At 48.4% G+C, this 18,851-nt stretch overlaps 7 protein-coding genes across 7 annotated transcripts; 4 read left to right on the plus strand and 3 right to left on the minus strand.

The window, feature by feature from the left end:
* Positions 1 to 754: 754 nt before the first annotated feature.
* Positions 755 to 2,274, plus strand: F4807DRAFT_49984 (ribosomal protein L1). Its single transcript, XM_048003107.1, has 2 exons — positions 755 to 948; positions 1,010 to 2,274. Exons 1-2 carry the CDS (start codon positions 883 to 885, stop codon positions 2,099 to 2,101), a joined length of 1,158 nt encoding a protein of 385 aa, XP_047855609.1. The 5' UTR covers positions 755 to 882; the 3' UTR covers positions 2,102 to 2,274.
* F4807DRAFT_421611 (alpha/beta-hydrolase) lies at positions 2,218 to 4,053 on the minus strand. Its single transcript, XM_047997597.1, has one exon. It carries the CDS (start codon positions 3,341 to 3,343, stop codon positions 2,363 to 2,365), a length of 981 nt encoding a protein of 326 aa, XP_047855610.1. The 5' UTR covers positions 3,344 to 4,053; the 3' UTR covers positions 2,218 to 2,362.
* Positions 4,050 to 6,189, plus strand: F4807DRAFT_459322 (uncharacterized protein; the record flags this gene model as incomplete). Its single annotated transcript, XM_048001342.1, has 3 exons — positions 4,050 to 4,984; positions 5,059 to 5,266; positions 5,323 to 6,189. The coding sequence occupies 3 exons, from the start codon at positions 4,050 to 4,052 to the stop codon at positions 6,187 to 6,189; spliced, it is 2,010 nt and encodes a 669-aa protein (XP_047855611.1).
* Positions 6,190 to 7,048: 859 nt separating this feature from the next.
* On the minus strand, positions 7,049 to 7,337 carry F4807DRAFT_459323 (uncharacterized protein; the record flags this gene model as incomplete). The annotated part of the gene is made up of 2 exons (XM_048001343.1): positions 7,049 to 7,138; positions 7,188 to 7,337. The coding sequence occupies 2 exons, from the start codon at positions 7,335 to 7,337 to the stop codon at positions 7,049 to 7,051; spliced, it is 240 nt and encodes a 79-aa protein (XP_047855612.1).
* Positions 7,338 to 8,065: 728 nt separating this feature from the next.
* Positions 8,066 to 11,854, plus strand: F4807DRAFT_50092 (uncharacterized protein). Its single transcript, XM_048003109.1, has 4 exons — positions 8,066 to 8,250; positions 8,306 to 8,505; positions 8,595 to 8,939; positions 8,992 to 11,854. Exons 1-4 carry the CDS (start codon positions 8,090 to 8,092, stop codon positions 11,787 to 11,789), a joined length of 3,504 nt encoding a protein of 1,167 aa, XP_047855613.1. The 5' UTR covers positions 8,066 to 8,089; the 3' UTR covers positions 11,790 to 11,854.
* Positions 11,855 to 12,506: 652 nt separating this feature from the next.
* Positions 12,507 to 14,472, minus strand: F4807DRAFT_50044 (arsenical-resistance protein ACR3). The gene is made up of 4 exons (XM_048003108.1): positions 13,971 to 14,472; positions 13,744 to 13,886; positions 13,571 to 13,657; positions 12,507 to 13,515 (listed from the first exon to the last, which is right to left on the minus strand). The coding sequence occupies exons 1-4, from the start codon at positions 14,257 to 14,259 to the stop codon at positions 12,859 to 12,861; spliced, it is 1,176 nt and encodes a 391-aa protein (XP_047855614.1). The 5' UTR covers positions 14,260 to 14,472; the 3' UTR covers positions 12,507 to 12,858.
* Positions 14,473 to 16,070: 1,598 nt separating this feature from the next.
* On the plus strand, positions 16,071 to 17,932 carry F4807DRAFT_421631 (uncharacterized protein). The gene is made up of 4 exons (XM_047997598.1): positions 16,071 to 16,369; positions 16,444 to 16,459; positions 16,601 to 16,821; positions 16,884 to 17,932. The coding sequence occupies exons 1-4, from the start codon at positions 16,300 to 16,302 to the stop codon at positions 17,423 to 17,425; spliced, it is 849 nt and encodes a 282-aa protein (XP_047855615.1). The 5' UTR covers positions 16,071 to 16,299; the 3' UTR covers positions 17,426 to 17,932.
* The last annotated feature ends 919 nt before the right edge of the window (positions 17,933 to 18,851 follow it).

Below are 18,851 nucleotides of genomic sequence, written 5' to 3' on the forward strand. Positions count from 1 at the left end.
CTGGAACATGACGACAGCAGAGGTCTGAGCAATATTCTGCGGCCAATATCAGCCATCGCCGGGTTCAATCTCGGTGAGAATCTGGAATGGAGCTCTTCTCCGGTTATGTGGCTGCAGACATCTCCGTTGATAACCAAGGCAACCTGGTATTCTAAGCCACTTTCACAGAGTCATGTATGTATGTCGTAAGGTATTGGGACCGAGTAATTTCTCACTAGGGAGCTGTGAAACAACTGTCAAGGAAAGGTTCGTGTTCGTACCCCATCCATGCGAATCCCCCTATCCAAAGCATAAACGTCGGTGATATCGCATTTGCCTATCCCTCCGAATTATTAGCTGGTTCGCTATTATTCCATACCGTCTACAAATCACATTAAGGAAAAGTTAATGGAATAACTCAATTGTCATGACATCAAATCCAAATAGCTATGATAATTGCTAGCCCAGGATGCAGCTGATCTCTGTGCCTTTGATAATCTAGAATTATCCAGTAATATTATTGTCTAACTCAATTATTTCATATAATATTTCTATAGAGTCCTGCTATTTTAATAGTATTGCATTTTAATACTATATTTACTTCGTACGTGTTAGAGAAACTTCTTCCAGAATGCCCAGTGCCTAGCGCATTAGCAATGGCCTAAAAGGGGATTAAATCTGTGAAAGCTTAAACATGATTGGTCATTCCAGTATAGGTTCTGAGTGGTAGGGATTAGATATCTAATTCTGGGCTAGTGAAGGCGCTTGGACCAGTCTCGAAAACTCTGCCCCACGCTAAGATAAGTGAGATAATCAGATTGTGAAAACCAAAAAAATTATCAGTTGCGATTAACAAAGTGAGGACGGGAACAGCTTCAATCAACAAAGTTCATCGTCATCACAATGGCCCCTTCTAAATCAGTCACTTTGCGGAGTGAGACTGCGGTCTCGCTCGTAGATCCCGATCAGGTTCGTATCCTTCTTAACCTTCAATGCATAACCCAGGTCTAACATTTCTTTTTCTTCGTAGAGCCTCAAAGCTTCTAAGGCGCTGCTTGCGCATATGAAAAAAGCTTCGAAGGAGAAGGCCGCCAATGCAGAGAAGAAAGACCTCCTAGCAGATCCCGACGATGAGGATGGCTCGAAAGAAACACCTATCTGGCTTACTCTCACCACGAAACGCCACATCTCCGACTCCCGAAGCCTCAAGCCTGGCAAGATCGTCCTCCCTCACTCTCTGAACACCGACCCCGAGATAGGCATATGCCTCATCACCGCCGAGCCCCAGCGCCACTACAAGAACCTTGTCGCGGCCGACGACTTCCCGGCGGACCTGCGCAAGCGGGTGACGCGCGTGATCGACGTGGCCAAGCTGAAGGCGAAGTACAAGGCGTTCGAGGCCCAGCGCAAGCTCTTCGCCGAGCACGACGTGTTCCTGGGCGACACGCGGATAATAAACCGGCTCCCCTCCATCCTCGGCAAGACGTTCTACAAGACGACGGCGAAGCGGCCGATCCCCGTCGAGATACAGGCGCGCGTGCCGAAAACGGACGGCAAGAGGGCGAAGCGCACCAAGGATGCCGACACGCCGAATGCGTGCACGCCGGCCCAATTAGCTGGCGAGATCGAGCGCGCCGTCGGTGCGGCGCTCGTCAACCTGTCGCCTACGGTCAACACCGCGATCCGCGTTGGAAATGCTAGCTGGACCGCCGAGCAGATCGCGGAGAACGTCGACGTGGTGGCGAAGGCCCTGGTCGAGAAGTTCGTGCCCGGGAAGTGGAAGAACGTGAAGAGCATCTACGTCAAGGGGCCGGAGACGGCCGCCTTGCCGATCTGGCTGACGGACGAGCTGTGGTTGGAGCAGAAGGACGTCGTGGCCGACGGGTCGGAGGAGGCCAAGGCTATCGCCGGAGAGAAGGCGAATATCGGAAAGAAGCGAAAGTCGCTTGAGGGACAGCCCGAAGAAGCCGAGCCCGTGACGAAAAAGGCTAAGAAGACGAAAACTCCCAAGGCTGAAAAGTTACCCGAGAGCGACGATACGAAGCTGGACAAGGAGATTGCGGACAGGAAAGCGGCGCTGAAGAAGCAGAAGAAGGCCGCGAAGAAGGCTCTGGAGGTTTAGGGATTCTTCTTAGGTCATCCATCATATTTGTGTATAGATGTGACAAGGGGAGTTTGGGGTCTACTAGCATAGGCTTTCACGAACAAATCAACGGCGTACGGCGGGAACAGGCATAAAAGCTTCTTAATCAAGAGATTTATTCCATGGCAAAACGTTACATTAATCCATCAATCCACATTTGCTGCTGCGTAATCGTGATCCCTATCCAGCCCTCCGCAGGTAATTACTAAGGGTATACATAGCTAAAAGATGTCTAAGCGATTATAGCTCGCCTATTTCCTGGTCGTCCTTCAAAGCGCTCTTCTTGAAAGGACCGAAGAATTCACCAAATGTTCCCTCGAGCACCTCATCCGTTAATTGCATGTGACCGCCAGGAGTAGTGTTGAATTTCAGCCCACCCTTCCTGTCGAGGGCCTTCAGACCGATCCAGTCTTCGGTGTATATGGGACGCGCCCTCAGCGGCGTGACCGCGGTGCCGTTCACCTCGTCGAACCAGCCGGTCTCCTTCGGGATGACGGTAGTGTCGTCGTCGAAGAGGTACATGACGAAGTTCTCGAGGCTCGCGATGTTCTTCGCGTAGGTCTCGTTCTTGACGGCGCGCTCGTTGTTGATGTCGGCGAGGAAGTTGGAGTTCTCGAGGTAGCTGTCGAGGTCGGTGGGGTCGCGGAAGTACTGCGCGGGCACGAGCCGGCTCTGCAGCCACGAGCTCCAGGTGTTACCGTGGAGCAGGGCCATGGCGCCCTTGCACAGCCAGTCGGCCGCGGAGCAGGCCTTGTAGTCGACGATGCCGTTGTGCTGGCTCCCGAACGTCACGAGCGTCCGCACGGGCGGGAAGTTGCACCGCTCCACGTAGCCCCGCAGGAACTGCCCGCCCTGGCTGAAGCCCACGGCGTCGATGGCCGGCGCCGTCGAGAGGATGGGATGGGATGCGAGGTCGTCGCATACCTTCGCGATCTGGTCTGTCACGTTGCCGTAGAAGGTCGCTGTTCGGTCGTTGGAGGGGTTCTCGTCCAGGCGCACGTAGTAGACTAACGTGCCCGGGTTCACCTTCTCGACTAACGCGCCGACGGACTGCAGTCCCTCTGCGGAAAAGGTGTCGCCGAGTCCGTGCCAGATCACGACTGGTAGAGGCGTGTCGTTTTCATCGTCGGCAGTGGACTTGAAGGGAGTGGGGTTTGCTAGGGCGACTTGGAGGGCGGATGCAAGAGACAAGAACACAGGTAATTTTCGTAGGATGGCCATCTTGTAGACGGGTGCGCAAAACTTGTAAATGATGAACAGAAAACCTTGGAAATGCTAAAATGGCATATTAAGAGGTTGAGGATATTCAGAATTGATGGAACTTGAGGATGAAGGAATAAAGATGAAACTTTGGAAGGTAGAGACGAAAGGGGAGCTGAGGTGGCTGTGTGTCGGATTTGCGATCAGGAGCCCTGGCTGACCTCGGGACCTTCCAAGGGTTGCATTGCATGGCTGTGAAAGCTTATCTTATTGGCTGAAGCTTCCTAAGCCGCCACGCGGCCGAGCAAACCGAAAACAGAACACCACGATTTGCGATTGATGCGATACCTCGCGATTGACGATGGCTTCATGTCGACTTTTCTCGTAGCAGTATATAATAGGTTTCCGTCAGTTCTGTAAAGATTAGCTATGCCATTATGTTTCTGTTTTCCCAACTCTGTTTTTTCCCTTTTTTTCCTTTCCTTCTTTTCTTTTCTTCCATCACGCAGATGCATCACCCATCACAGATGCGCACCACATCCTGCACATCTAGCATTTCCTGAGCATTCATTCTGCGTGCACCCTTAATCATCACTGCCAACACATATTCACCCACATTCATTGGCAATTGTGTTTATTCCGTTATCGACCAATTTTTAACGAAAATTTGGTTCTTTTTTTATTATCATTGCCAGTTGATTGAAGCTGATGAGTACCTATTAAGAAGATGGATTTGGAGAAGCATTCTCAAGACCCTGAGACCACTGACGTAGTGGGTCCTGAGAGCTTGGGACCCACGCGGACCGGGTCGGCTGCCAATGTGGGATGGAATGGGCTACAGCGGCTTCCTCCACCCCACGGACGGAAGAACTATTCTCCCTTCACTAACATGCGCTATGGCCCTCCCAGCGGCCCTCCTCCCAGCTGCTCTCCGCCGAATATTATGCCCCGATTCTACTATCCACCTCCAGCAATTGGACCATCAGTACCACCCCAAATACCACCTCATTTGCAGGAACCCGTAGTATTTCCTCGATTTATTCCTCCTCCACAATATCCCATTTACAGCCCCCCGACTGTAGCGGCTGCTCCTAATAATCCTTGGGATCTTTCCAATCTCGGAACTTCCCTTAATTCGATTCCTCAAGGTTCCCAAGTCGGCCCGCCTAAGCTAACAAGCTCTTCTTCCGATGCCACTACTCTAAAAGCCCAGAAGTTTGAAGAGGACGAAGAGGACGAGGAGGAAGAGGAGGAAGAATCCAAAGATTCTTATGGTTGTTATGAACGCGGTCAACTCGCCGCTTGCTTCGAAGATTCTTCCACGGATGACGATTCCGACGATTCTGACGCCACCGTTACTGCTCAATCCTATGCTGCCAGTGTCGAACGCGCGTGTGACAAGCTTTCTAAGTTGACGTCGAAATTGACATTGGATACCTCCGAACACATGGCGCCGAGTCACGCTTTCAAGAATGGCGCGATGGAATCTCGAGGACTTACTGCTGGCCCCGACTTAGGAACCATCAAAGTTGGCCACCAGTATATCTGCGAGTGTCGTATCGGCCGCATGTTTGCCGAGAGACGACTGGATCCTGCTAGAGAGGCTAACTACCGTCTTCAAGGTATCCAAGTCATCCAGTCTACTAGAGAGGCTCTGTTGCTGTGAGTTACCCCTTGTCTTTTCTATTTTCTTTTTTGGCTTTTTTTGGATATCCCTAATCAACGTTTGCTACCAGACCGGTCAAGACTTATAATACTGCGTGTACTCTGTACCATCGCTTCCGCCTAGACCACCCTACTCCCGACTACAATTACACCGATGCTGCCTTGGCCTCTCTTTTCGTAGCATGCAAGATCGAAGACACGTTGAAGAAGTCGCGCGAGGTTTTATGCGCTCACCACAACCTCAAAAACCCGGACCATCCGACCACTCAGGATGACAAGGTTAGTCGATTACTGTCACGCCTCTTCCTGTATGAATGTACTAATTTAAGATGCAGATATTTGATCAACCGTCCAAGGTTCTCATCGGCATCGAGCGATTTATGGTTGAAGCGATCAACTTCGACTTTCGTGTCCGGTACCCTCAAAAGATTGTTGCCAAGATCGTTAAGAAGGCTCTTGCTTCTCCGGCCGACATCTCGGACTTTATTCCAACCGCATTGAAGATGTCTATTGACCTATATATGACTTACGCACCGCTCAAGCACAGCTCATATACCTGTGCTGTTGTAATTGTGCAACTCACCGCTTTAATCACCAACCAGTTCCATGAAGAATTTGGAAGTATGAATCCACTTGATTGGCACACCGACGATCAGTGTGTAGCTGAAGTAATGCTCGATCTTCTCGATCTCTACACGCAGCATGGCAAAGCTACTAAGGTCGGTCCTGAATTTGATTTACAGGTTTTCATCGACGTCCAAATTAGAATCAACCAGTACTCCGAGCATGCGGGCCTCTCGCGCTACCTGAACCAATGCAGAGAGTGTCAATCGACTATCCCGCCTCCCACGCCGTCATCAGACTCGCCTATGTCGTTGAACACACCTTCTGCGTCGGGAACCAGCACTATCAAGCGCGGACCTAAGGGTGCTGATGGAGGTACAACGCGGTTCATCTTCGACGCAGATGAGGCGGTACGGGAGAAGACGACTTACAATGAGTATAACATGGATGAGTTCGAAGAATGGGAAGAGGAGTTCGAGGAGCCGATCCCGGACCTTCGCGACGAACGTCGTCATGAGCCTCGCGGTCCTAGAGGGCCTCGTGGTCATGGACGCGGTCACGGCCGAGGTGGTTTCGATCCCGGCTGGACGCCTCGTAACCGTCATGACCGTCGTCGCCGCGGTGGCGGTTTCTACTAACCTGTCCCCGCGGTAGTAGGAATATCTTCGACCATGACTTGGTCGAGTGAAACTAAGTTTCTTCTTTTTCTTCTTTCTATGATCGAAAAAGTTTCAGGTATTCGAGGCGGCGAGTGGACTTGGTTTCTGTCGGCATTTGGCGGAGTACGGATTGATACCCCCTTCTGGAATTCACGTTACGGAAAAGAGTTGGTGGGCGCGTTGGTTCTACAAAACTCATAGGCGGTGAATGTTGTATGGGTGGCACTTGCTGGTAGGTTGGGAGATGCGCAGGTGAGACTATTGCATGGGTCCAATGAACTGGATGCTTCACGTTGCAATTCTTATGACATAGCTTAATACACACATGGCTAATGTTATACAGTCGTTGCCCCTAACGGTAGCTACACGATTAAAGTAATCTGGAAGATACCCTTGATCAAGTGAGTACCAAATACATCGATGCTTTTCGATCCTAGTGATCGATATGAAGAATGCTTGCGACTAAGCCCCCTTATCCTCTCCCCACGAATAACGTATATACAGTTACTAGTAGATGGCATTGAGCGATAACATCTAGCCAGGTGAGTTCTTTCGTTCGCCAGATAATGGCTACAGGATCGAATGGAAAGGGGAGTTGGTAAGCGAACTCTTCACCCCTGTCTAATCAAGGTGCCAGCTTGATGGATATCAAAGTGAAGACGTCCTTTCCATGATACGCGACGTGTACCCTACTTATTAAACATTGCTGTTAGATTTTCTTCTAAATTACCTTATCGTCAGCATGGCAACCTACCATAAGCAGCCGGTATCTTGGGGATTCCAATCCGCGACATAAGCCTCTACAAAGGTTCACGTATGGGTGGTGTCGAGTTGTAATTCACGATGACGGGTGGTCCAGCCAGTGTTGGGTATGGAATTTGATCTGATCACGAATGTGTCGACCCTTATGTTCCTCTAAATCTCGTTTCTATCAGTTATCAGCAGTTCCTTATATAAGTGGACGGGTGCAAACCCACTGCGGTGTATAGAAACCCATTTTCGAGGGAATCCAAATCATCAAGCCTTGGAATTGGTTCTAGGGGGATGGTCGAGCGGTCGTTTGGCGACTGTTTCCTGCGTCTGTGAAGCATACGCATGAGGAAGCCGAGGCCTGGGAGAAGACACATTATGAGCAAGGTAACTATGCCCACGATGGTTTCATTTGTCAAGACCATTTATGATGGGAATTCATGGATGAATGATTGCGAATGGTTGAGAGAACATCGGATTTCAGATACATATTATCCAGTCAGGTTTATATATTTACGCTCATATTTAATAACCTAAGTAAGCCCTCTCAACACACGCAACGCGGCTTCATAGGGAAGAGAACATCCATGATACCCTACCTAGGTACCTAGGTAAGCTAGGAGGCTGTGACTAGCTTCGTGATCTTACTGTCAAGGACGTACATAGGTACATTGTAGCGCCAAAGATTTTGGACAAGGTTTTGGACAAGATGGATTTTGGACAGCGCAGGAGTTGGGTTGATAAACCTGCATATTCACGGCTTACCTTCATGCCAGTAGTATGTCGTCTTTCAAAGGACGGTGGCGGAGCCTGCTCGAAGGCCGACTGGCTGCATGTCTATCGTCTTAACGTTCCAATGAAAACATACAATATATGCAACCAGAAATTGGACAACATACACCGAATACGCCATATCTGCAGAGCCACCAGAAATTGGACAGCATTCTGCCTAAGCAAGACGTAGTGGATGCAGCCTGTAGCATTGAGTAATGAGACCGCCTTCTCCATGTGATGTAACCATACCTAGAGCCTGCTGCTCTTGTTAGATGAGGTTTCCGCCTTAAATTCTTACGTCCCTCCTCTCTATGGAATTTCAACTCCTCCAAGTAGGTATGCATTCTATATCTCCATGGCTAGTATGGCGCTTGCCCAACGACCCCGATCAGGTTCCGCGGGCGGAATATGGGAACAAAACGAGTCTACCATCCGGCAGCTCTATGAGACAGAGAGGAAAACACTCAAAGAAGTAAAGCAGATCATGGAGAGTGAACACGGATTCCCTATCACTCCGTACGTACACTTGATGTATGGTTTGCTTTCCGAAGGTTGCTAATAATGTCAACAGTCTGTCGACGTATGAAACAAAGCTGCGAGATAGACTGAAGTTACGCAAAAAGCTCAAGAAAACAGACTGGATAGCTGTGCATCACCATTATCTAGCCAGGGATGGCAAGGACACGGGAATCTATCTCAACGGAAGGCGTATTCCATGGAAGAATGCCTGGAAAGAAATCAGAAGATCGGGAGCCCGATCAACAGGTACAGGTGTGTGATTTCTTCGAGCATAAGTTTGCTGGTTATTATGCCGGATTTTTTAGTGGTAATGAAATTCTAACAGGCTCAATATCTTATAGATCGACATACCAGGCTTCCGACAGGCGTTGTGGTGAGGACACCATCTCCTGCTGTAGAAGACCTTGCACTTCAGCCTTTACCAGTATATGAAGCACAAGCGCCAGTTCACTCTCGACTTTCTGTTTCTCCATCCACAGATCTAGTTGCTCTACAACCTTCTAGGACTCATATCTACGGGTCAGTAGATACGACCCAATTATCCTGGGGATACCAGAGTCGATGTACCTCAATACACGATTCAGACTTCGAAGCTAGGGTTGCCAATTCTCTCCAGCTTTCCTTGCAAGAAAACGTTGTTGCTCTTCGAAACATCCCGTGGGTCTCGTTCAAGAATGAGGTTCTCTGTAGGTACACGAAACCCTATTACCTTATTGTTCTAGCTAATGGATATTCTAGCGATTGTCTGCAAGTTAGGATTTGACCCCACGAGGAATTTCATGGATGGCCTACTTGGAGAGGATTCGTCGGTTCTTTGGAGATTTACGACGATTTCACCCATGTTCTCCTTTTTAAGAGACCTAGACCCAGCACCTGCGTCTTCGGTATCCACGTGGAATATCAACGTCTATTACCTTCTAGCTGAAGCAATCTATCTGGTCTCCAATGATTTGCTGGATCATCGTTGCGATCGCCGTCGCAACAACGAACCCTGTCCCGAAATTATCCAACTTTTACTCAAACGAGTACCCAAAACAATTCTACTAGGATTGTTTCAGAGCGACCTTCCTACTATAAGGTCTCTTTGGGACGTCCTAGCATATCATGCCGGAATACATGGCTATAAGGATGTTTTCGTTCTTTTGATGGAAGTTGGACTTCGGCACTCTGGATGGATCCTTCCCGAGGGTTATTTTTACCTCGCTTCTGCTGTTTCCATGGGAGCACTTGATCTTGTTCGACGCCTACTTAAAGTTGGAATTCGTGCTGATTACGGAATCTACAACCCTATGGACGACGACGACCCATTGGCAATTATACATGCGATTGCTACTGGGAGTATGGAATGCCTAAAGCTATTGTTAGGAGCGTGCGATGTCAACCGCAACGTGTGCACACGTCCTGAGAATGCAGGATGGTCTAACTTACAGTCGTTGATATCTGTCTTAACTGGCAATCCATCCGCTACGTTTGCGAGACGAGACCACGCATATCTACCGAACTCTTATCGACAAACCCCAAAGGGAATGCTTATACTTGATTTCGACCTCGAGAGCGAGTCAGTAAGCCGGGCGGTAGACATGATCCTAGATAGTGGAGCTAACGTCGACTTGACATGCGATGACGAGTCATTGTCCGAATTATACTCATTTTACTATGGCTATGTCAGTCCAATTCCGATCGAGTGGCGTCCGACAATACTGGAATATTGTTATTACCAGGACGTAAAGCTTTTCATCAGGCTAGCTCCGTACAGCACTCAAGTAATTGGGCATATTACTCGACCAGGTATTTGCCATTCTGCGAAACAAGGCAAGGAAATGCTACGCGAATATTTGGCATCGAAATCAACTGATTCGGAATTTTATAAGATGGCATTTCTAGAATTGGTCCTTGCCGAGCAGTTCTTCGAAGAAAATAAGAGCGCTGACGTCGAGGTCGTTCGAGGACTGATTGAATTTGGAGTCGATCCAAAACTTGCTTCATTGCGATCGGGTGCCAACCATCTTCTCTGCCTCCTAATAAGACAAATTCGCAGTCACAAAGATGATTGCGGTGAAGAGTTTTACGACATGTTAAAATTATTTCTACAGTCAGGGCTGGCTATAGATTCCGAAATACTAGAAGCCGGGGTCGAAGAAGTTGGAATCGATATGCTGCTAATTCTCTCCCACCACGCTTCCAATGTTAGCAAGGACGGCACAGAAGCATTATTGACAGCAGCTTGTTTCGACAATTATGAAGCCGTTTCATGGTTGCTAGAGGCTGGCGTTGATCCTAACGCCGTAATCGTTATAAAGCCTGAACCTTGGAGCATCATTGCTTTGGCGAGCTTGTCTAACTATGATTTTGATTGCTGTCGTGGCCGGCGCGAAAATCCGGCAAGCTGCGAAATGCTTAAATACTTGATTGATTGTGGTGCAGTGTTAAAGAATAACCCGCATGATCCGAATGCGTTCGACTTCCTGCACCGCCTTCTCTCTCGTTCTGAGCATCCTCCATTATCTCCCGAAAAAGTTAAGCTCTTTCTAGACACGATAATGGACCAGCACGATTTATCGAAGCCTGGAGCATGCCTATTGGAAGCTTCACTTCGAATGCACCCTAGCGACTTTGGGCGATCTAATATCGATGGGGACGGTCGGATAAAGATCAGACTGGCAAATTTTGAACAACTTCTTAAAAGAGGTGTCCCAGCCAGAGATAGCCACGTGTTGGCATTACTAATCTTATGTAAAGGCCGGGACGAGTTAACCCAGGAGGTTCTGAACGCAGGTGCAGACATCAACGCATATTCTCAATTGCAGGACAAATATGACCTCAGATATACCCTCTCAATCACCCCGATTCAAGCTGCCGCCTCTACAGGTAATCGGTTTTTGGCTGACCAATTGATACGCATGGGCGCCAACGTTAATCAGCCCGGACTTGGACTTTGTGCAAGAACGGCTCTACAGGCTGCTTGCGGATGGCGCCCGAAGCCGCCACACCGAAAGAGGGACAAATTGGATATGATCCAACTCCTGATTGAGAACGGGGCCGATGTTAACGCTCCTGCAGCGCCTGGATATGGAATGACGGCCTTGCAAGCTGCAGCATCGGAGGGGGATATAGAGGCTGCGCTCTTATTAATTCATTTCGGAGCAGATCCAAACGCACTCCCTGACAGAAAATTTAGAATGTCTGCACTGGATCAGGCTGCATACAGAGGTAGACTTGACATGGTCCAGCTTCTTTTGAACGTCGGGGCCCTGAGTTGGGTTCGAGGTCGAACTGGATATCGTGGAGCGATTTGGTATGCAAAAGTGCGCAAGTTTTTCGCTATAATTGATTTGATACAAGAGCATGTACGGAGCGACTTCAAGGTAATTGGAGCGAGCCTTGCCATGACTTTCGAAAATGACGCTGGGGCTGCATCTGATGAAATCTGGCATCCTAATTGTATATCCAAGGATGAAATGGCCCAGATTGGGAGGGAACTAGACAAGATCGAAAGTGGAATGATTGGGAATGGTTCATGGTCCCGAGAGTACTAACGTTTTCATGTTGAACATTTTTTATATCAACGGCGTACTTGGAGTTACTAAGTAATTGCGAACAAATCCATTTATAAGAAGGTGACTTGCGACGAAATTGTATCATTTGCCCACTAATCGCCGAAGGATTCCCTGCTCCGTCGTTTGGGGTATGCCATATTATCAATTTTACCTATTCGGCCAGTATCCAAGCAATGCGCGTTGGCGATTTACATCTTTCTGCTCTTGCTGTACTTGTTCGCCTATTATGCCACCCCTGGATGGGGAATCTACCCGCTGGCTTGGTAAGGGAGTATCTACTGCCGAACCGCATCAAACCTATCATCGCGCCTGACGTACGACAGTGCTGCGCCGCAAGTTTATGATGAAATCACCTAAGTTAGCGACGTGAGTAGTATCGATCGCAACGCCGACAGATTGGACGTTGAAGGATCTAGGTCCTGCGGCATCAAGGATGGCTGCGAAGTCGCATACGGGCTCAAGTTGGGAGATACCCAGCTTTAGGGCGGCGAATATATGGCAACTTCCTTCGTAAACCGTCCTTCTCTGCCGTCCCACGGGCCAGAATCGGCGACAAAACTCTTAGTGTCGCGTATTTGATGTGCGGTAGCCTCGAAGTCCGATCTCGAGTTAGCGCTTGTTACGAGATCGGTCTTACCCCTGAATAAACAAAGATCCAATGGCTATTAGTCAGGGTTATGAGAGCCAATAGGATGCGTATATATCATTTAGCATAAGATGAGGTGTTCGCTATGCCATATTAACCTTAGCTTTCCACCGTCTCGGGTCCGTAGGGCTTAGCGTAGCATGGGCCATCCAGGGGTGCAATTTTCCAAAACATTCAACGTCGAGAATCGGCAACAAGTCATGATTTTGATCTAGCGTTATGATAATGGCCAATGGTCCACGACCGAGGCATATGGAGTCGTGAACCGTCAAGGCTCCGAAACAATTCAAGTGCTCTCTCTACTAGGCGGTTTCGTGTGCACATTTCGCCCGGAACACCAGATCTGGGCGGACGAACTGTAGAATTACTATGGATCCCGGATTTGCTTCGACATTATGTTATTTAGTCCTTCCAGGCCCATCTTTTCCCGATAAGTTTAACGACATACACCAGGCCTAGTAGAACTGGCACTTCAATAAGAGGTCCAACAGTGGATGCTAGGGCTTGGTCGCTATTAGGCCCATAAGTCGCGATAGCCACAGCGATGGCGAGTTCGAAATTGTTGCTAGCAGCAGTAAAGCTTTGGGTAGCCCCGAGAGCGTAACCGAATCCGCACCGATGTGTAGTCCACAGAGTTAAGAAAAAGATGACGATGAAGTACACTATGAGTGGGACAGATACTCGTAGGACGGAGACGATCTGATGGACGACTTGCTGACCTTGGTAGGCGAACAAGACGAGGATCGTGTACAGCAGGCCGATCAGAGACCAGGGGGCGACAAATCTTAGGAAGACCTTCTCGTACCATTGCGGGCCAGCTAAAGCACGCAGTCCAAAACGCGTAAGTATAGCAGCGCCTAGTGGGATGCCGAGAAAGGTCCCCACGCTGGTTGCGACGACCTTGTATGAAACATTAAGCGGTCCGGATTCATGGCTGATCACCCGGATGAAGAAGACTGCCAGGGGAGCGAATAGGACCATCTGGAGGATGGAGTTGACGGCTACAAGAATAGCACAGTACTCGTTATCACCACCAGCCAGACCTGTCCATATGAGAACCTTTGATTGGGTTAGTACTTTAATCACATCTTTGCGGATCTTCGGGCGTTCATACCATTGCGATGCATCTACCTAAGCCGACAAGGATCAAACCTGTACGAAGCTCGGGCTTATCTGGTAAGCATGCCCACGCAAGGGCTAGCTATAGCGAGAAATAGGTGAGTCAAAGTTGCGAAGGAAAAACGAAGTGTGGATCGTTGAAGTTGCCAACAGTTAGAATTTACGAACCATAAGGGACGGGGCTACGATCCAATTCATAAAGACGCTGAATGCAATCTGCTTCCAGATACCTCGGTGAGAGAATAGTTCATGCAGGGTCTCGTACCGGACCTTGCAGAGGATGGGGTACATCATGACGAGTAGCCCGACAGCTGTGAGCGCCACGGGTTAACACAAAACAAGCCATCTATCATGAAACCCTGCCGTGTGTGGGGGCAGGAGAGGTGATGACTTGCCTATCGGCACCGAGACGCCAACGAATTGGCCTTTCTGCAAGGCATCAGCTGTTTCCGGTACAAAATTGCCCAAGATAATGCCAGTTGCCATGGCAAGCAGGATCCAGATGGCAAGGAAACGGTCTAACCAGCCAAGTGACTTGAACGCCGACTGTTTTGGCAACGTAGTTGGGCTCTCCGGCCGATCATTGCTAACAGATGCTTTCTCTTCGTCGGTGTTTGAGGTGGGCCGAATGTAGATTCCTCCCGTGTCAGGGAGATCAGGATCGGTCTTCGACTGCTTTTCCATACCTAGTCGACGCTGAGAATTTTGAAAGCTTTGTTACGTTCGACTTCAGACAATTCGCACTACTGGTCCTCACGTTATGGAATGGCCCCTTATTTTGACGACACGTAGGTATTTATATCAAGCTTGGAAACTTCATTCGCAAAGAGAAAAGCCCTTAACCTCCCAAGCCGAAAGAGATAACGATAAGGACCGGTCAACAATGGGAAAAATGGGTGGTCTGTCGTCCAATCAGATGAGGAGAGGGGCATTTCTCACTTCTTTAGTGGGTCATTCTTGTTGTCCGCCAAGGCACCAATCGATGATAAGGTTGATTACCTTAGTAAGCAGCTACGTTCATGCTTAATGGTTTGATCACATGTTGCTTTGGAGAATATGATATCTCAAGATCTTTCAAGCTTGCAGAATTATTAGACATACGGGTTGCAAGCCACTCCCTCGGCGATGATGCGATTGGGTGGCTCGCGGCCCGAAGAAGTCTCCCGTATATGATTGGCTATGGGGTACCTTCAAAAAAATTTCCCTCTTTTCGTTCGAAATGTCCATCATTCTAGTCATACAACGAACATCTGAGGTAGCGGCACTTGCTGTTGAGTTGCGTCCGAATTTGGCCATGGTCATGCTGGGTATGGTAATTGCCAATGCTTTCGTAATGAGTTGTTATATCCCATTGTCACTTGGGTCAATTTCCCTACTTATATATATACATTGGGCAGGGTATGAGTCTTATTGTCGATTCAGGGTACCTATATCTATTTGGTAGAGATTATCGACGTCTATCTGCAACTTGTTATGGAGAAGGAAGGAACTTAGCCTTTAAGCTAAAGGGTTGCCATGCATTGCTTTAACCAATGCTCTCCTTCTTAGCTTTATGATATCGTAGTATTGTATTATGCATAAGGCAATCAGGTCCAATACAACCTATGCTTTTGAAGGGACTCATGCTTAGGAAAACCTCGAAGAGTTGAATAAAGGAATGTTCAGTTATGTCGAATTCATACAAATATCTCTATAAATAGGTAGATAAATTGTCTGTTTTAGGCTAAGCTTGCCCATATTTCCTTATCTGATAAATGATTGATAACGTCTTCTAGCTGCTTGTTCGCCGGCGAACTCGCCTGGAGAATTGAAAGGCAGCTGCTGACAGCATTGGTCGTTCTCTTTTCTAAAGTTTGGTTTCCGCAATCTGTCGTAAGTGTGAATGCCACGTTGATATTGCTGAAGATGAGAAGAGCTCTACAGTTGTCCCCTCCATGTGGGGACTTTTCTTGCCCTGTGCAGGTAGTGGGCATATGACGAAAGGCAAGTGGGTAGCTAGCTCAGTTCCAGTTGCCCAGGTGTTCAGCTCGTCTTGAACAGAGCAGCCAATCTCGAGTGGGTACCATGTATCTGTACAATTACAAGAAACCCCCCTAACGTACATATCTAGGTATTTATATACAGATACAGATATGAATTAATATGAGAAATCAATATTTAAATATATGACAATTTATCAAAATTCCTGATCTATTGGCATAATAGAAAAAATGACCTCGAATATCTTGAAACAATCTTGTGGTATCGCGCAGAACTGTCGGACCCCCGAAGTAGTAACATTGAATGCGCACGCATCTGCGAGCATCTCCAGGTACATGTACAGATTCGTACACAACTCTGTAGTTATACTGAGACCCATAAATCTGTAGCATCGGGTGACGCACCGACCACAAACCGAGCAGCTAAATTCAAGGTCACTGGTTGCACAAGCACCTCCTGGGCAGGATAAAGCACTAACCCTCATTGGCCCTCGTCGTCATTTTTTCCCACTTTCCTAGAAATCCAGCCACCTCACCAGCTTCCAAGCTCTTTCAAACCAATACGACATCATCAACCTCCGAGGCATTCCACATCACCTATTTCACCTTCCGAGTAGCACGCGATCCCGCCTCTACGATTTTGCGCTTTTCTGCCTCAGAGATTCCTTTCGGTATTTTTGCGACAACCTTTTTTTCTTTTCTTTTTTAAGGAATAGTAAATCCTCCTGCAGTTTTTATTGGGAACATGGCACCTCCGCCCTCTGCGAACTTGCCTCTCGGCGAGAGGCTTCTAGCTCTGGCCCAGACGTTGCAATGTATGTGATCCCCATTCTTCCTCTCCAGCTTCCCCTCCCTTTTACATTTTATGCTAACATTTGACACCTCGCAGTCGCTTGGTTCAGCGGGTACGTTATCTTTCGTCGACTATAATCTGCATTGCTTGACACCGCTGGGGGATTCGGTTCGGCTATATGTTCCGCTCTCCGATTCGAGTTTGACATTGTGACGGAGAACTCGACTGCTAACCTCTACATTTACCTTCATAGACATCTTGTGCTCCTCCTGTGCATCTTCCGATACTCCTTCTCCGTTATCGCTTTCAGCTACAACACTGGTTCCGCTCGGTTCACCTACCGCACAGCTTTTGTCTCCGCAGCTCTGACTTATGGCATCGTCGTCTACAAGACCTGGCGAGCCCGACAGAAGGTTGGCGCCAAGAACATAGGAGTCCTTGGCCTTCTCTCTGATGAGAACGTTCAGTATCTTAGTATGTTCTTCCCTATTCCTACGCCTAGTAACGGTGATGCTAATGCCCCTGCCCCTTTTCAGTGCTGGCGCTAGTCTGGCTGGTGAACCCCCAGTACTCTCTTGCCATGCTCCCGTATGGAATCTATTCCGTCTTCCACGTGGCGACCTACACGCGCAACAACGTGATTCCTACGGTTCAGCCCAACAAGGCTCCTGCCGGCACCTCTCCCGGCTCTAAGTCGCAGTCTACCAACCCTCTTGCTGAAGCTATCGGCAACTTCGTCAAGCAGTATTATGATGCGTCTATGTCTATCGTGTCTACTCTTGAGATTCTCATCTGGTTCCGACTGTTCCTGTCCGCTATCTTCTTCCAGCGCCGCTCTTGGATTCTTATCGCCATCTACACCGTCTTCCTCCGCACTCGATTTGCCCAGAGCTCCCATGTACAGGACTCCTTCAGAGCACTCGAGTTGCGCTTGGATTCCTTGGTAGGTGCCCAAAGTACGCCCCCGGCCGCGCGATCTGTTTGGGAAGCTGTGAAGACTGCTGCGCGTCAATTCCACGACGCTACCGACATCGGCAAGTATGCGAATGGATCCGCGGTGCCTAAGAAGACATCCTAATGTCTGATTCCGCATTCCTACCCTGAATAAGGTCGGCCATAGTTGGACGCCTACGGTGATACGGTGGAAGAACAAGCACGTGCCAGGCTATGGAAGGGTTGGTTGGTATTAAGACATTACATTTCCGTCACAACGCAGTTGGGAGACGGAAGGTTGCAATGAACGATACGGGGTATGATAACGTCGTTAGCAAAGATCGCTGGAGTTCAGAATGAGAGGTAGAAAGAACTCCGCCCAATGAGTGATGTGGCTTTCCTACATCTTGATTTGGTACACGGTAGTTGGGGCGAGAATAGGTGACTTGTATTGCATCAGGCTGGGTAATGGGCACTCTGTTATACTTGTTTCTCATCCCAGTTTTTAGCCAGAAACAAATCCTTCATCTCACGTTGTTTAAGCCTATAAATTTGCCCAGGTGCGTTCTTTCTGCTAAACGAAAAACTTAGGCTCTGAGTTAGTGTTGAATTACCTCTCTTCGGAGTTCTCCATCTCGTCGTACTGTCTAGGGACATATTATATTCTGCGATGATGCTACACTTATCATGCTGCTAGGTACGCAATCATGCCCGAGTTACTCTACTAGTCTCTTTGGCGCCCTCTACACCGGCAACATCAAAAAGGGCCAAAATAGGGACATCTATCCACCAATGCTCATTCGCGAAGGATATGACCTTGCATGATGAACTACCTATAGGCGGACATAGAATGCCTTCAAGTCCACAATTTGCCGAGAACGAGACGAAAATTAATCCATTGTATTCCAACCGCGGAATTGAAGGGATGCAGCTAAGCTTACGTGATACCAGTGAAGTTGCCATGAAAGAGAGGATATATATCTAGCTAACATCATGATCAAGGTCATTCTTCTGTGGCAAAGGAGGTTAACGGTTACCTTGTTTCCCAACCCTTGTTATAGGGGGTCGTTTGGTCTACATTTCATTAGCCTCAAAGGCCCCGTCCTTTGTGCCAAACCTGAACAACACGAAAGCAAATCGTTTAGACGCAAATGTATTTGCAACACAATAAAGTTGCCAGATACACGTACGGGAAGAAAACTGAAAACGTCTAATGCCTTTGTCCGCCCACTTCTTCAATCATGGCTATCCTCGCGAAAACAAGGCGGCTCGAGTGCTTGTATACGGACAATAGGTATCCTCGGTTATCAAGGCTAATTCAAACCTACCGCTCTTTCTAGATTAGCTGTTATCGAGAAGGAAAGAAGAAAAAACGGATATTCGACTAAACAGGAAGCGTAGAAAAAAGAAACCGTACGAACCAAGGCCGAAGAGCACGCCATAAAAACTTGAACAATCGGATATCAGCATGGCGAAGCGTTGGTTGGCTAGGAGGGTCAGGGTGTTCCAGAAACTGGGGGAGCTGGTCGGGGGCGGGGGCCGGGTACGGAAGGCGAAGCGCAGGGTGTCGC

Source organism: Annulohypoxylon truncatum (genome assembly GCF_022578515.1).
Source record: "Annulohypoxylon truncatum strain CBS 140777 unplaced genomic scaffold F4807scaffold_11, whole genome shotgun sequence".
NCBI lineage: Eukaryota > Fungi > Ascomycota > Sordariomycetes > Xylariales > Hypoxylaceae > Annulohypoxylon > Annulohypoxylon truncatum.

What these genes read in the sequence shown, in the direction of transcription:
- F4807DRAFT_50044 (XM_048003108.1), bottom strand. Translation starts at nt 14,259, where the DNA reads ATGGAAAAGCAGTCGAAGACCGATCCTGATCTCCCTGACACGGGAGGA. An exon ending in TCGTAGCCCCGTCCCTTATG is followed by an intron (nt 13,658 to 13,743) that starts GTTCGTAAATTC and finishes TTCTCGCTATAG; the next exon opens with CTAGCCCTTGCGTGGGCATG. An exon ending in TAGGTAGATGCATCGCAATG is followed by an intron (nt 13,516 to 13,570) that starts GTATGAACGCCC and finishes ACCCAATCAAAG; the next exon opens with GTTCTCATATGGACAGGTCT.
- F4807DRAFT_421631 (XM_047997598.1), top strand. Translation starts at nt 16,300, where the DNA reads ATGGCACCTCCGCCCTCTGCGAACTTGCCTCTCGGCGAGAGGCTTCTA. An exon ending in TGAGAACGTTCAGTATCTTA is followed by an intron (nt 16,822 to 16,883) that starts GTATGTTCTTCC and finishes GCCCCTTTTCAG; the next exon opens with TGCTGGCGCTAGTCTGGCTG.
- F4807DRAFT_50092 (XM_048003109.1), top strand. Translation starts at nt 8,090, where the DNA reads ATGGCTAGTATGGCGCTTGCCCAACGACCCCGATCAGGTTCCGCGGGC. An exon ending in CACGGATTCCCTATCACTCC is followed by an intron (nt 8,251 to 8,305) that starts GTACGTACACTT and finishes TAATGTCAACAG; the next exon opens with TCTGTCGACGTATGAAACAA. An exon ending in AGCCCGATCAACAGGTACAG is followed by an intron (nt 8,506 to 8,594) that starts GTGTGTGATTTC and finishes AATATCTTATAG; the next exon opens with ATCGACATACCAGGCTTCCG.
- F4807DRAFT_421611 (XM_047997597.1), bottom strand. Translation starts at nt 3,343, where the DNA reads ATGGCCATCCTACGAAAATTACCTGTGTTCTTGTCTCTTGCATCCGCC.
- F4807DRAFT_49984 (XM_048003107.1), top strand. Translation starts at nt 883, where the DNA reads ATGGCCCCTTCTAAATCAGTCACTTTGCGGAGTGAGACTGCGGTCTCG. An exon ending in CGCTCGTAGATCCCGATCAG is followed by an intron (nt 949 to 1,009) that starts GTTCGTATCCTT and finishes TTTTCTTCGTAG; the next exon opens with AGCCTCAAAGCTTCTAAGGC.